A 15571-nucleotide genomic window follows, 5' to 3' on the forward strand; every position below is an offset into this window, starting at 1 on the left:
TGGCAGTGAAAACAGTCTTTTTAATAGAATAAAATAAACCTATCTCCACCTTCCCTCTTCCCCGAGTTCTTATTTGCAGATTCTCCTCTTCTAACTTTGCTTCCAGGTTTCAAGTCCTCTCCTCTCTGAGCTCACAGAATCCAGGCTCCTGTAGACTCCAGCCTTGGGCTTTGAAGGGTGAAATCACCTAGGCAAGACAGAGAGGCATCCATCGCCTTGCGTATCAGAGGCACAAACACCGCAAGGTTGAAGCGTTTTGAAGTACTGCAATAGCTGCTATCTCTGGACGGTGATGAAAATGACGACGATGATTTCTAATCAGCCTTTCTGGCTTAGGACTCTCAAGGCACTGGGAAGTGAAAAAGAAAAATGTTAAAACAGAAAATTATTCTACATTTTCCTTGATAGGAATGCTTTCTCCCATCTCCACCCAAATTTTCTGCTGTTTTAACTTCATTGTACAAGAAGCAACCATCCGTATTCAGCAGTCCTCTCCAACAGAAGCACCAAATGTCTACTTAATTGCATTTAACGTTTTCAGTGCTTTCCGTTTTCAAGCAAAGGCGTCATTCCTCAAGTTGCCATGTGCCTATAGCCAGTAGTACGACTCATTCAACACATTGGTGACTAATAAAGGTAAAGGTAAAGGGACCCCTGACCGTTAGGTCCAGTCGTGACCGACTCTGGGGTTGTGGCGCTCATCTCGCTTTATTGGCCGAGGGAGCCGGTGTACAGCTTCTGGGTCATGTGGCCAGCATGACCAAGCCGCTTCTGGCGAACCAGAGCAGCGCACAGAAACGCCGTTTACCTTCCCACCAGAGCGGTACCTATTTATCTACTTGCACTTTGACGTGCCTTCGAACTGCTAGGTTGGCAGGAGCAGGGACCGAGCAACGGGAGCTCACCCCATTGCGGGGATTTGAACCGCCGACCTTCTGATCAGCAAGTCCTAGGCTCTGTGGTTTAACCCACAGAGCCAACCGCATCCCACTTGGTGACTAATATACACACAATAATTACCAAAATGATTATGCATTCTTTACCAATCTTCTGAGAAAATTACAAAACCTTATGCAAAGCCTCAGAGATTTGCGAACTACCCATCCGAAGATGAACTTATAATGTCTGATTTCAATGGATTTTTCAAGTGCTTAACTCAGTCTATTGCCAGGCTGATTCAAAAGTAGTGATTTTTAGTGAGGTAGTGAAGCAGGTAATCTACTGATTCCTTTTTGTTTAAGCGCAAACAGAACTGAATGCCCACCCCCTGCACCTCCTTTTTTTAAATTTTTTTTATAAGATATTTATTGAGGTTTTACAAAAAGAAAAGTTTACATAAATAAAACAAAAAATCGTGTAATAAAAAAAGATACAATGACAAAAGAAAAAATAAAAATACAGAATTCAAAAGACAAATAGATACAAAAAGAAATTAAAAACAAATCCATTTTTGTAACTTTAAATTCATTTAACTTGTTTCCTTGACTCCCTCACACCTCCCCTTTTTGTATTCCCATTTAAATAATCAAATCAGCAAATCCTTACCCTCTTTCATTTATCTTAACTCTATATCTTAACATATTATAACTCTATATTTTCATCCTTTTATCAATTCATTTTTGCATATTCTTATTAACTTTTGTTGCTAAATACCACTTATTTCCAATCCAAACATCATTTTAACATTCATTAATTTTACAATATTTCTGAAGGTAGTCTTTTGCTTTTTTCCTTTTAGCTGGCAGCCCAGGAGTGCTGGAACTCCCCTTGCAAGTTCACGATCCCATACCCTCTAACATTTCTCCGATGAAAGTAGGGACGTCCCATTCCATAATGATTATCTTAATTTAAACCCCACCCATCTTCCTGGGTTGCCCCAGTCACTCTGGGTGGCTTCCAACATATATAAAAACATAATAAAGCATTAAATACTTTAAAGAATCTTCCCTATACAGCATTGCCTTCAATGAAAATAGGGACATCCCTGGAAAATCGGGACTTCAATACCAGCTCTTGCTGAATGCCAAAGTAGCATGGCTTTACCCTGGCTTTTAACACTTGGGGGGATGTTTTCAGAATGTGCCCTCTTCCTGGGACTGTAATTAACCTTTTAAAAATACTGAATTTTGATATATATTTAAAATTCAAACAGTTTACACACTGCTTAAGGACAGTCTTCTCCAAGCGGCTGAAAGGTAAAGGGACCCCTGACTGTTAAGTCCGGTTGCAGACGACTCTGGGGTTGCGGCACTCATCTCGCTTTATTGGCTGGCGTACAGCTTCCGGGTCATGTGGCCAGCATGACTAAGCCGCTTCTGGCGAACCAGAGCAGCGCATGGAAACGCCGTTTACCTTCCCGCCAGAGCGGTACCTATTTATCTACTTGCACTGGTGTGCTTTCGAACTGCTAGGTGGGCAAGAGCAGGGACCGAGCAACAGGAGCTCACCCCGTCGCGGGGTTTCGAACCGCCGACCTTCTGATCAGCAAGTCCTAGGCTCTGTGGTTATGCAAAAATTGGATGCTTCTGAACCCCAGTTCCTGGAAATCAAAGGAAGGGAAAGGGCTATTGTGCCAGGACCCTGCTTGCGGGTTTCCCACAAACATCAAGATGGCCACTGTGAGAACAGGATTCTGGACTAGAAGGGCCACCAGCCTGATCCAGCAAGTTCTTCGTCTGTTCCTGTTAACGATAAAATCTAAGGGCCACCAAAGGTCTTGCTCTGGTACCTGAGTCCCTGGTTTCCCTTTCTGCTTCCTCCATAACGTTTAGGCTGAGACCATTTCCCATCTCTGCTCAGTTTTTTCTCTTCCCAGCTTCCTGCCTTTCAGCTGTTTTGGAGACGATGGAGTAGAGCGTGACAATATTAAGACTGCTGGATCCTTCTTTTTTCGGAACTGCAAAAAAAGACCAAACCAGACACACATACAGTCATACCTCATGTTACATCCGCTTCATGTTACGTTCTTTCAGGTTACGTCCCGCGGCGACCAGGAAGTACCGGAAAGGGTTACTTCTGGGTTTTGCTGCTCGCGCATGCGCAGATGCACAAAATGACGTCATGCGCATGCGCAGAAGCGGTGAATTGCAACCCGCGTGTGCGCAGACGCACCGCTGCGGGTTGCGTTCCTTTCATGTTGCGAACGGGCCTCCGGAACAGATCCTATTTGTCCTCCCAATTTTATCCTCATGACAACCTTGTGAGGTAGATGAGGCTAAGGGAAGATGACTAGCCCAAGGCCAACCGGTGAGTTCCATGGCTGAGTGGAGATTCGAACTCTGGTCTCCCAGGTTCCAGTCCGACACTCTAACCATTACGCCACACTTCGCTGAGGTGTCAAGAAGCAATGTTTGAGCTGAAAGACTACCACGCCACCATTCTTTATGCGCAAAGTCAGAACCATCCCCTCTGGGCAGTGGTGGAGAGCCTTTTTCATCCTGAAGCCCACATTCCGGGCAACTTCCGAAGGGCCACATGTAATTACTACTGTAACTCGCTCTACGTGGGGCTGCCCTTGAAACTGTCCCACAAACTCCAGCGGGTGCAGAATGCTGCAGCGAGGCTCCTCACGGGGTCTCCGCCATGGGAGCATATTCACCCAGTGCTTTATCAGTTGCACTGGCTCCCGGTGGAGTACAGGGTCAGGTTCAAGGTGCTGGTTTTGACCTTTAAAGCCCTTTGTAGCTTAGGGCCCTTGTATTTACGGGACCGCCTCTCCTTGTCTGCCCCACAGAGGACCTTAAGGTCCATGAATAACCATAGTTTAGAGGTCCCAGGCCCTAAGGAAGTCAGACTATCCTCCGCCAGGGCCAGGGCCTTCTTAGTGATGGCTCCGACCTGGTGGAATGCTCTGTCCCATGAGACCAGGGCCCTTCAGGATTTAACCTCCTTCCGCAGGGCCTGTAAGACAGAGCTATTCTGCCTGGCTTTTAATTTGAATTCAGCCTGATTTTTTATTTCCCTTCTCTTCCCTCCCCCTCCCCTTTTATGAAGATCACCCGCTCTGAGACCCCACAGCTAATTCTCCCCTGGCCTCCTCACTGGCCCAAGTAGGACCAATTCAGCCAGCTAGCCCAGGGGAAACCCAGCCAGATGGGCGGGGTACAAATAATAAATTATTATTATTATTACAGTGGTACCTCGGGTTACGTCCGCTTCAGGTTACAGACGCTGCTAACCCAGAAATAGTACCTCGGGTTAAGAACTTTGCTTCAGGATGAGAACAGAAACCAGGCGGCAGTGGCGCGGCGGCAGCAGGAGGTCCCATTAGCTAAAGTGGTGCTTCAGATTAAGAACAGTTTCAGTGTGATGGCCTGGGAATCCGATTCAGAGGCTGAACCGGAGGAACCCAAGCCTGCACAGGAGTCCCCGCCTCCAGGGCTGGCTGAACTGGGGCAGGGCCTTGATCCTGAAGCGCCTGCACCTGTGCCGGATCCTCAGGAGCAGGCACCAGGTGAATCCACTCTGGCTCTGGAGGCGATTGAGGACCCATTGCCTACAGGTGCGCCTCTCCCAGCCCTGTCAGGAGAAGGTGAGTCTCCCCCTGGGTCCAGTAACCCTCCAGCCTCTCCTGAGATGCAGAGGCTCAGGGCAGAGAGGCGGAGGGAACTGGTTTCTCCCAGGAACAGTGCTCGCCTTAAGGCCAGGAGAGGCGGGTCTCCTGGGGGCCGGGACCGCCCCTGGCCTCAGAGAAGATAAAGGCCAGTCAGCCCGGTCCCAGGTTGCGGGAGCAACATCGTTGAAGAGCTGTTTCGGCCAGCGCCCAGTCCTGTTCCTCCAGAGTTCCTGTCCTTGCCCGGCTCCTCGCTTTGGACCCCGCTTCGCCCGTGGAGGACTGTCTGCCGACCCTCGACTCAGGTTCTGGACCTCGCCCCACGGTAACCTCCCACCGGGAGCAGCACATTCAGGTTAAGAAAGGACCTCCGGAATGAATTAAGTACTTAACCTGAGGTACCACTGTATATTATTATTCTGGAGTCACAAAGACCACCCAAATCCCAGGAGGAAGGGAAGGGCATGCTTGTCGGAGGGAGATCTCCCTCTTCTCGTCTTCTTGAAAATCTCCCCAGGACCTAATATTGGGCCATAGTGAGAACAGGACGACGTCGTGTTTGATGGGTCTGACTCAGCCAGGAGATGTGCAGTTCCTTCCTGTAAGTCTCAGTGCAGAGAGAAAGGAGGAGAGTAGACGTGGGGAATGTTTTTCTACACACCTGGGAAAACTCGCGGTGGCGATCGAGGATTTTTGGTAGCTCTTGCAGACGAACTGCTTGACAAACTGCCAGGGGAAAAGCTTTCTGAGCTGAATAACCTAGAAAAAACAACAGCAATACTTAATGGTGCTTTACAGGCAAACACAAGGGCCTTCAAGGTAGGCCAGCACTGTGACCCCTCCTATTACAGAGGTGGGGTGTTGGTGTCTGTGACTCAGAGGGGGCTTTCCTGAGCCCACCTGAGCCAAAGTTCACGGCAGAGGTCTGAACCTGGGGTTTCCTAACTTGTCGCCCAGCCTCTTAGCCACCAAATCTCAGGACAGCTGTCTACCAGCTCCATCTGGTACGTAGGCTGAGACCCTATCTGCCTGCGGACTGTCTCGCCAGAGTGGTGCATGCTCTGGTTATCTCTCGCTTGGACTATTGCAATGCGCTCTACGTGGGGCTCCCTTTGAAGGTGACCCAGAAACTACAACTAATCCAGAATGCGGCAGCTAGACTGGTGACTGGGAGTGGCCGCCGAGACCACATAACACCAGTCTTGAAAGATCTACATTGGCTCCCAGTACATTTCCGAGCACAATTCAAAGTGTTGGTGCTGACCTTTAAAGCCCTAAACAGCTTCGGTCCAGTATCCCTGAAGGAGTGTCTCCACCCCCATCATTCTGCCCGGACACTGAGGTCCAGCGCCTAGGGCCTTCTGGCAGTTCCCTCGCCGCGAGAAGCAAAGCTACAGGGAACCAGGCAGAGGGCCTTCTCAGTAGTGGCACCCTCCCTGTGGAACGCCCTCCCACCAGATGTAAAAGAGATAAACAACTACCTGACATTTAGAAGACATCTGAAGGCAGCCCTGTTCACGGAAGTTTTTAATGTGTGACATTTTAATGTATTTTTAATCTTTGTTGGAAGCCGCCCAGAGTGACTGGGGAAACCCAGCCAGATGGGCGGGGTACAAATAATAAATTATTATTTGTTGTTGTTGTTTAGTCGTTTAGTTGTTTCCGCCTCTTCGTGACCCCATGGACCAGAGCAGGCACTCCTGTCTTCCACTGCCTCCCGCAGTTTGGTCAAACTCATGCTGGTAGCTTCGAGAACACTGTCCCACCATCTCATCCTCTGTCATCCCCTTCTCTTTGTGCCCTCCATCTTTCCCAACATCAGGGTCTTTTCCAGGGAGTCTTCTCTTCTCATGAGGTGGTCAAAGTCTTGGAGCCTCAGCTTCAGGATCTGTCCTTCCAGTGAGCACTCAGGGCTGATTTCCTTCAGAATGGAGAGGTTTGATCTTCTTGCAGTCCGTGGGACTCTCAAGAGTCTTCTCCAGCACCAGAATTCAAAAGCATCAATTCTTCAGCGATCAACCTTCTTTATGGTCCAGCTCTCACTTCCATATTATATTATTATTATTATTATATTATTATTATTTCTTCGTTTGCTATGGCTGGTATCCCGCCAAGCCATTCTCAGATAATGCTTGGTCTGAGTTCACACTGCACCTTTAAAGCACATTCAAAGCAGATTTTTTCACCCTCAAAGAATTCTGGGTGCTGTAGTTTGTTAAAGGTTGCTTGGAACTGCAACGCTTATGAGGGGTAAACTTCAGTGCCCATAATCCTTTGAGGGAAAGGATGTGCTCTGATATTTTTTTTAAAGGCGTTGTGTGTACACAGTCCGACTCTTGACTAATCAAGACCATTGATTTCAAAGGGTCCACTTTACAACATAGCCGGATACTAGGTAAAGTAAAGGTAAAGGTACCCCTGCCCGTTCGGGCCAGTCTTGCCAGACTCTAGGGTTGTGCGCTCATCTCACTCTAGAGGCCGGGAGCCAGCGCTGTCCGCAGACACTTCTGGGTCACGTGGCCAGCGTGACAAGCTGCATCTGGCAAGCCAGCGCAGCACACGGAAACGCCGTTTACCTTCCCGCTGGTAAGCGGTTCCTATTTATCTACTTGCACCCGGGGGTGCTTTCGAACTGCTAGGTTGGCAGGCGCTGGGACCGAGCAACGGGAGCGCACCCCGCCGCGGGGATTCGAACCGCTGACCATGCGATCGGCAAGTCCTAGGCGCTGAGGCTTTTACCCACAGCGCCACCCGCGTCCCTGTTAGCCGGATACTACCCTACTTTAATTCTATACGCTGTAAAAACATCTCAAGACTTTTTCCAATTTCCTTCCTCATGAAAACATCACCTAAAAAAATTACCAGTAATTGCAAGTTTTTATTTTATTTAAAAAACCTTAATAATCTGGATTGTTGCTTTCAATGCTTTGGCAAATTGCTCTTTTTGGAGAGATATTTCTTAAACTAAATGTATCCAAAGGGCAAATCTCAAATGACTATATATATATATGGCATGGTTTTATTTCTCATACAGATATTGCAGCAAATGTTCACTCATCACCACCAGTAAATGCAAATGCCTGGGTCATTTAGGTCCTTTATTCTCAATAATAATGGAACTTACAAGTAGAGAACACTTTTATTTTTTAAAATAAATCTTTATTATTTGTAAAGGGAATATTTGCATGAGTCAATACTTTATTATCTCTTTGTAGCTGCACTGTAGCTTTGTACTTTTGTCCTTCCAAGCTGTGATGCTTTTATGATTTAAATTTTCAATTCTTTGCTGCCCCCCCACCTTTGTTATACTTGCACTATTGTTGTTAATAAATTAGTTAATTGAAAATTTTATTCTACAACTAACTGACATTTATCGGTTCCACTTGCTAGGCTTGTATTGTTTGCTATGCCACTAATTTTAACTTATGAAAATTATTTTTCCAAAATGTGGGGGGGAGGGGGGCGGGTGCGGATTTTTGGAAAGTATAGCAGTGGAAGATTTTCTAGAAAATGCCCCCCTCCCCAGCACTGGTTAAGTTTGCATTTTACATCTGCAAGGCTGCCATCATCCACATCTGCGAATTTGTCAGCTGTTACATTAGTGACAGCTGGATGATGGTCCGCCAAGGGTTTATTATCCCATTATACATGCCTTGGTAAAGATGAGCACATTGTAATGAACTCTACGTGGGGCTTCTCTTGAAGATCATTTGGGAAAATCATTGGGCCCTAAATGCAGTTATTAACCGGTGAAGGTCTCACGGGTCGTGTGACGCTGATGTTTAAAGAGATCTTGGCTGGCTGTGTCATTGTTTCTCTGCTAAATTCAAGGCCCTGCTGAAAGCCCAAGACGTGTCATCGAATCACAGAATTGAACCCCCTGCAAGGCAGGATTCAGAGCTAAAGATCCCTGTCAAATGCTCATCCGACCTCTGCTTTAGTTTTTAATGTGTGATATTTTAGTGTATTTTTTGTTTCTATGGAAGCTGCCCAGAGTGGCTGGGGAAACCCAGCCAGATGGGCGGGGTACAAATAATAAATTATTATTATTATTATTATTATTATTATTATTATTATTATTATTATTTATTTAAAACCTCTAATGAATTAGAGCTGGACCATAAAGAAGGCTGATCGCCGAAGAATGGATGCTTTTGAATTCTGGTGAGGGAGGAGACTCTTGAGAGTCCCATGGACTGCAAGAAGATCAAACCGATCCATTCTGAAGGAAATCAGCCCTGAGTGCTCACTGGAAGGGCAGATCCTGAAGCTGAGGCTCCAAGACTTTGGCCACCTCATGAGAAGAGAAGACTCCCTGGAAAAGACCCTGATGTTGGGAAAGATGGAGGGCACAAGGAGAAGGGGACGACAGAGGACGAGATGGTGGGACAGTGTTCTCGAGGCTAGCAGCATGAGTTTGGCCAAACTGCGGGAGGCAGTGGAAGACAGAAGTGCCTGGCGTGCTCTGGTCCAGGGGGTCATGAAGAGTCGGACACGACTAAACGACTAAACAACAACAACAAAACTTGGCTGCAGGTGAAGACTGTCTCAACAGCCCCACCACAAGAGCGCTAAATAACATCGGAGTGATTCTGTCCTCTTGTCCTCTCTACCAGCCTTCCGAAGAACATTTTATTACTTTTTTTGTTCCCTCGATTTCTGATTCCTCCACAAGAAACTTTGGCAAGATAATAGCATCGTAGATTCTAGAGGGGACCCAACCAAGGGTCATCTAGTCCAACCCCATGCTGCAATGATAACTAAAGGAATGGAGTTGAGATATGACCTAACCTGGGGAGAAAACAGCAAAGACCTGATGAAGAGAGCACAGCAGAGGTTATATTTTCTGAGAATCCTCCGGGGAAAAAATCTCTCAAAGGACCTGTTGATGGCATTTTACCACTGTATTGTTGAGAGTGTATTAACTTATGGTCTGTGTGTGTGTTTGGGAGCTGCACGGTGAGGGAAAAAACAATGTAGTCCACGGTTGTAAAGACTGCAGAGAGAATAATTGGGTGCACTCTTCCCACCTTGGGTCAAATTGATGCTTCCGGGTGCCATAAGAAAGCTGCAGAGATAGCGCAGGATAGTGCACACCCCAGAAATGATCTCTTTCAGCTTCTGCCTTCTGGAAGAAGGTACAGGCTTATAAAGACTCCAACTAGAAGCCTGAGAAACAGTTTCTATCCAAATGCAATTTTGGTTTTAAACGCAGTGTAAGGGACGCGGGTGGTGCTGTGGGTTAAACCACAGAGCCTAGGACTTGCTGATCAGAAGTTTGGCGGTTCAAATCACCGTGACGTGGTGAGCTCCCGTTGCTCAGTCCCTGCTCCTGCCCACCTAGCAGTTCAAAAGCACTTCAGAGTGCAAATAGATAAATAGGTACCGCTCCGGCGGGAAGGTAAACGGCGTTTCCATGCGCTGCTCTGGTTCGCCACATGACCCAGAAGCTGTACGCCGGCTCCCTCAGCCAGTAAAGTGAGATGAGCACCCCAACCCCAGAGTCGTCCACGACTGGACCTAACGGTCAGGGGTCCCTTTACCTTTAAGGTAGTTTCTATGGGAGTATATTGTATTTAATTATGGGGTAATTATGGAGTTTTTAGGGGGCTAACCAGGCTGGGATAGCTGGGATAGCAGGCTTGTGGGTTTTTGAATGTCTAATGTAGATTTTTTCAGTTTCGTTGTTCTGTATGGGACAATGACAATAAAGATTATCGTATTGTATTGTATCATATCGTATCGTAAAGACTCTCTGACAGATGTCTGTCTGTCTTCTGTTTAAAAGCCTTCATTGGATAATCAAATCTTAGAATTGCAGAGTTGGAGGGAACCCTCTGGCAACCCTCTAGTCCAACCCTCCGCAATGCAGGAGTCACAGCTAAATAATCCTTGGTAGATGGCCATCCAACCTCTGCCTGAAAGGATGATATGGATGACCAGCTGACCAAGTGGTTAGAGCAGCCTTCCCCCTACCTGGCGCCACGCTCGCTGGTGGGAGTCGCAATCCAAGACATCTGGAGGGCACCAGGTTGGGGAAGGCTGAGTCTGAGACACGGCGTAGGAAATGTAACGATTCAACATTAGAGGCACCTTGTTCCGTCCTCTTCTGGTCTTACTTGGGAGTCTTTGGCACTGTGGGGACGCTGTCGTAGATCTCATAGCTCTCTGCCCTCACGTACAGGTCCCTTAAGCTATAGTGGAAGCGTCCTTCTGCCTCTATCGCTTCCCTCTCCTCTGTGGAATACTCCTCTTCCTCAAAGAGGACGTGGCTCTCGACAGGGCTTTTCGCTGCCTCCTCTTTCTCCTCCTTCTCCACCTCCTCCTCTTCTGGCTCCTCTGGAAGAGGAGAAACCTCCTGGAGTTCAGGGTGTAAGGGGGGGAAAGGGAGGAACTAGTCAGATGTAGCAGAAATGTCTGCAGGGGCAGGTAATTTTTAAAAAATGTGTTTATTCACATTCCTCATGCAGGAGCCCAAGGCAGTAAACACACCATGATAAAACAGCTCTTTAGTTGCACCATCTATGCTTACCCGAAGGAACTGGTTATTGCATTGTTGCTTGCTTTTGTCACCAAGGAATTGTAGAGTTGGAAGGGACCAAGAAGGTCACCGAGTGAGTGCAGCCTCTTGCAATGCACGAATCGTTTGCTCCACACGGGGCTCAAACCCATGGCCCGAGACTGAGAGTTTATTCCTCTACCAACTGAGCTGCCTCTCTCTCTCTCTCTCTCTCTCTTCTCTCTCTCTCTCTCTCTCTCTCTCATTCATTCAGAGAAAATAAAATGGAAGGAAGGAAGGAAGGGGAGGGAGGGAGGGAAGGGAGGAAGGAAGGAAGAAGGGAGGGAGGGAGGAGGGAAGGAAGGGAGTACATAACAGGGAGGGAGAAGGGAGGGAGGGAAGGAAGGAAGGAAGGAAGGAAGGAGGGAGGGAGGAGGGGAGGGAGGGAGGGAGGAAGGAAGGAGGGATGGAAGGAAGGAAGGAAGGAAGAAAGGAAAGGAGGGGAGAGAGAGAGAGGGAGGGAGGAAGGAAGGAAGGAAAGAAAGGAGAAAGGAGAAAGGAGAAAGGGGAAAGGGGAAAAGGAGGAAGGGAAGGGAAGGGAAGAGGGAAGGGAAGGGAAGGGAAGGGAAGAAAGCAAGAAAGAAAAGGAAGAAAGGGAGGAGGGAAGGAAGGAAAGAAGGAAGGGAGGGAGGGAGGGAGGGAGGGAGGGAGGGGAGGAAGGAAGGAAGGGGAGGGATGGATGGATGGAAGGAAGGAAGGAAGGAAGGAAGGAAGGAAGGAAGGAAGGGAGGGAAGGAAGGAAGGAAGGAAGGCAAGATTTTCCAAGAAGCACTGTGAAAGCAGATATATATTGTTAAAAGCAAATAGGAGTGGGAGGAAGTTTAATGGCAATATAAACAGAGGAATGCGTAAACTGAGAAGTAATTATGGATGATTGTCAGAGAAGTCGAAGGAAGTCTAAAAAGAATCAAATTTGCGAAAATTTGTGAAAATTTGACAGAACTGTATATTTGTATTGGAAAATAATAAAAATTATTTATAAAAAAATAAAAAAAGGAAGGAAGGCAAGAAAATGACATATGAAGGGGGGGGGAGAGAACATAACTAAAACTCTATGGTACCAAGAGTAAATAAAAAGGTAAAACACAATAATTTACATTGTCATTCCTTTAAAGCCTTTTCGCACCTGGCCTGGGAAAGCCAGACATTGGCAGGACCGGCAGCGACAGCAGCAGCAGATAAGAGTCTAATGTTTTATTCTTTTGCTAATTATGCTGCTTCAAAGGGTGCCTGCAACTCCCCTTGCCCAATTCTGGCACAACCCCCCCCCCCCGCGAAGTCCAACTCATACTCACAGCTTCATCGTCGCTTGGGAAGACGCGGATGCTGAGGTTCTCCAGGACGGCGTAGGATTTGGGTTGTGGTTTCAGGTAGCAAGGGGGCGGGTGCTGGAGAAGGTAGACCAGGGAGAGCCAGCGGTCAAAGACGGGCTCCTCTTCCTCGTTGGTCGCGTGAAACCGAAGGTAATAAGTGCGCCCATTGATCAGCTTGATCTTGATGATCCGCTTCTCCGGGTCGTGAATGGAGATACGCACATATCTCAGAGGGATTAGCCTGTAGTGTCAGCAGAAGGGGTGCAGAAACAGAATATTCAGGGCAACTCAGCAGAAGGATGCGGGGAGCCACTGCCTTGTACCTAAGCCAAGAGGACCGATCCATCTAGCTTATCAGGACAAAGAAAGCCCTTCTTGCAGGGCATACTTAACCTGTGGAACTCCCTCCCACAAGGAAGCAGTGACTGCCACCAACTTTGATGGCTTTAAAAGAGGAACACACAAACTCATAGAGGGGAGGGCTATTGTTGGCGACTAGCCAGGATGGCTCGGCTGTGCCCAGTGGCGAAGTTGAATGCTCCGAAGAATGGATGCTTTTGAATTTTGGTGCTGGAGGAGACTCTTGAGAGTCCCATGGACTGCAAGAAGATCAAACTGATCCATTCCAAAGGAAATCAGCCCTGAGTGCTCACTGGAAGGACAAATCCTGAAGCTGAGGCTCCAAGACTTTGGCCACCTCATGAGAAGAGAAGACTCCCTGGAAAAGACCCTGATGTTGGGAAAGATGGAGGGCACAAGGGGAAGGGGACGACAGAGGACGAGATGGTGGGACAGTGTTCTCGAAGCTACCAGCATGAGTTTGGCCATACTGTGGGAGGCAGTGGAAGACAGGAGTGCCTGGCGTGCTCTGGTCCAGGGGGTCACGAAGAGTCGGACAAGACTAAATGACAAAAGGGACTTCTGGGTTAGCGCCAACGACGAATGGCGGAGTTCCTCCGATCGGAGGAACGGGCTCTGTGGAAATTGGGTCTTCCCGCCGCGGCGAAGGCGGGGGCCCGCTAGAAATCCCAGGCGGAGAAGCCTGGGAACGTGGGGTTCGGCAGAGCACCAAGAGCGCCTCCCCTACTCACGAGGAAACCCCTTTTCGGGGCTCCGGAGTGAAGTGGGGTGAGCAGCACGGTGCTGCGAACCGATCGCTATTTCCATGGAGGGAAGCCGCGCAGCCATCGCTGGAGAGCGCTGACGTTTTCCTGATGACATTTGGACCCTAAATCAAGTACCCGTGAGTAAAAACGGAGAATTGGATCAAGAAGTTTGCAAAATTTATGAATTAGGCACGAAGCGGGAAGGTTTAAACAGGAAGTCCGCCTTCTGCTTTTTGTATATAGACTGAAGCAAAGACCTTGCAACCTAATAGCCTGGAAAACTGCTTTAAAGTTGGAAATTTCCTGCATCCACAACCAATAAAACCCCCTTGGAAGCAGGAGAAAAGGGGGGAGGGGGAATTTGACTGTTTAATCCTGCAGGAGGAGAGTAAAGGAATTTAAGTTTCCATCATCCCAAACCTGGGGACGGGGTGTCGGGACAGAAATTGCTTGAGACGTCCATTGATTGAAAGTGGAGTACTTTGACAGATAGCCAAAAAAAAAAAAAAAAAAAGAGAGAAACAAATTAACTTCAACGCTACTTTCTGCATTTCTGTATTTTAAAGAAACAAAGTATCTGAAAATCGAAAGGATTTGAAATCGAAAGTAATCTTCTTTGTTGGATACATTTTAAAAATGGATACAAATAGAAATTGTGTCCCCTAGAGGGAGCCTGTCAGTTTGTTGTGAGATTCTACAGCTGCGAGATTTGGATCGTGGGACCAGCCGTTTGACCTTGAACAGAAATGTGTTGGAAGGAAGGTTTGGTGTCTGCCCTTGGTATGACAAATGCTTTGCTGGAGCAGCTGTATGAGAAAATGAACTTGATGCATGAAAAATTGGACTTGATGAGTGCTGTGGCCAGTGAATATGATTTAACAGGGAACAAGGATAAAGAAGTTATACAGCGACCAATTCAGGAATCTGGTTTGACAAGGCAAGTCCAAGGGCAGATGAAGAAGGAAGAGGCAGTGATTACTCCTCAAACAACACAAATGGAGAGACCCAAAGTCCTGCAGGAACAAAAGCCACTGCGTTGGAAGATTGAACTTGGAGAGTGCCGGGAAGTGTTTGAAGTTAAGGAAGCCCTTAACTCTAGTGGGACTATGAAACAGGTGAACAACTATCTTTTGGATAAATATTTTTTGGATTACAAAGATGACGACGGAGAGTGGGACTGGGGGGAAGGGGCCAGTCTGACCAAGGAAAATGGAAATTATTACCGGATGGAACCCTCCGGAGACCCACTCCCCAAGAAACCAACAATAGATAAAGAAGTGCGTAAGTACAAACAAGAACAGGAAAATGTGCAGAGGGGGCCAAGAAGAGACTTAAGGGCCTCGGACATAAGAACACCAGATTGATGGACTGGATGTAATGGACAGAAAGGACTGACATGACCCGAAACCAGGAAGAAGGGACGTTGGATAAAAATTAGAGATATCAAGGGAAATTCTTTTGTTAATTTTGGAATTAGTGTAACATTAACGAAATATTAGGGAATATGCTGGAAAGGAACTAAATTGGCTTTAGCAGAAATGATTTAAGGAGATATGTATCAATATGATGTAAACTTTGAAATTTTAAGATTTTTAATGATAAGATAAGGTTAAAGAGATTAAGGTAAATTGAATAACAGATTATATTAAAAGATGGAAAGGTTATGTTGAATTAATAAATAAGATAGATTGTGAAGACTAATCTTTTAAACTAAAATTGAGAAACATGGGAAGAATTTGCTGGAATAACAAATTAAACTAGAATACAAAAAGGGAGGTGTGAGGAGGTTCAAGAAATAAGCAAATGAAAAGTTGTAATCTGAGATTTGTATTTTTCTTCTTTCTTTTTTGGTTTTTTTTCTTTTTGTTTTATTTTTTGCTGTATTTTTCTGTTTTTCTTGTTCCTTTTTTCGTGTTTATGTATTGATGAAATTTTGAATAAATATCATTTTAAAAAAAATATTTTTTTTTTCTTCGAGTAGCACCTTAAAGACCAACTAAGTTAGTTCTTGGTATGAGCTTTTGTGTGCATGCACAATTCT

General features: G+C 46.7%; 1 protein-coding gene across 5 annotated transcripts in view; it reads right to left on the minus strand.

The window, feature by feature from the left end:
* Nucleotides 1-15571, minus strand: part of LOC310758645 (Golgi-associated RAB2 interactor protein 3-like) — a 29337-nt gene continuing 13766 nt past the window's right edge. For 2 of the 5 annotated variants that reach the window (XM_083605449.1, XM_083605447.1), the window contains 5 exons: nucleotides 12407-12665; nucleotides 10672-10910; nucleotides 5214-5311; nucleotides 2729-2896; nucleotides 1-331 (listed from right to left, as the gene is read on the minus strand). In XM_083605449.1, the coding sequence (XP_083461575.1) occupies nucleotides 2796-2896; nucleotides 5214-5311; nucleotides 10672-10910; nucleotides 12407-12665 (697 nt within the window). In that variant the 3' untranslated portion in view covers nucleotides 1-331; nucleotides 2729-2795. Of the gene's footprint in view, nucleotides 350-2728; nucleotides 2897-5213; nucleotides 5312-10528; nucleotides 10911-12406; nucleotides 12666-15571 lie in introns of all 5 variants that reach the window. The other 3 variants (XM_083605450.1, XM_083605451.1, XM_083605448.1) reach the window with 3 other exon arrangements.

This window comes from Podarcis filfolensis, assembly GCF_964270895.1.
Source record: "Podarcis filfolensis genome assembly, chromosome: 3".
Lineage (NCBI taxonomy): Eukaryota > Metazoa > Chordata > Lepidosauria > Squamata > Lacertidae > Podarcis > Podarcis filfolensis.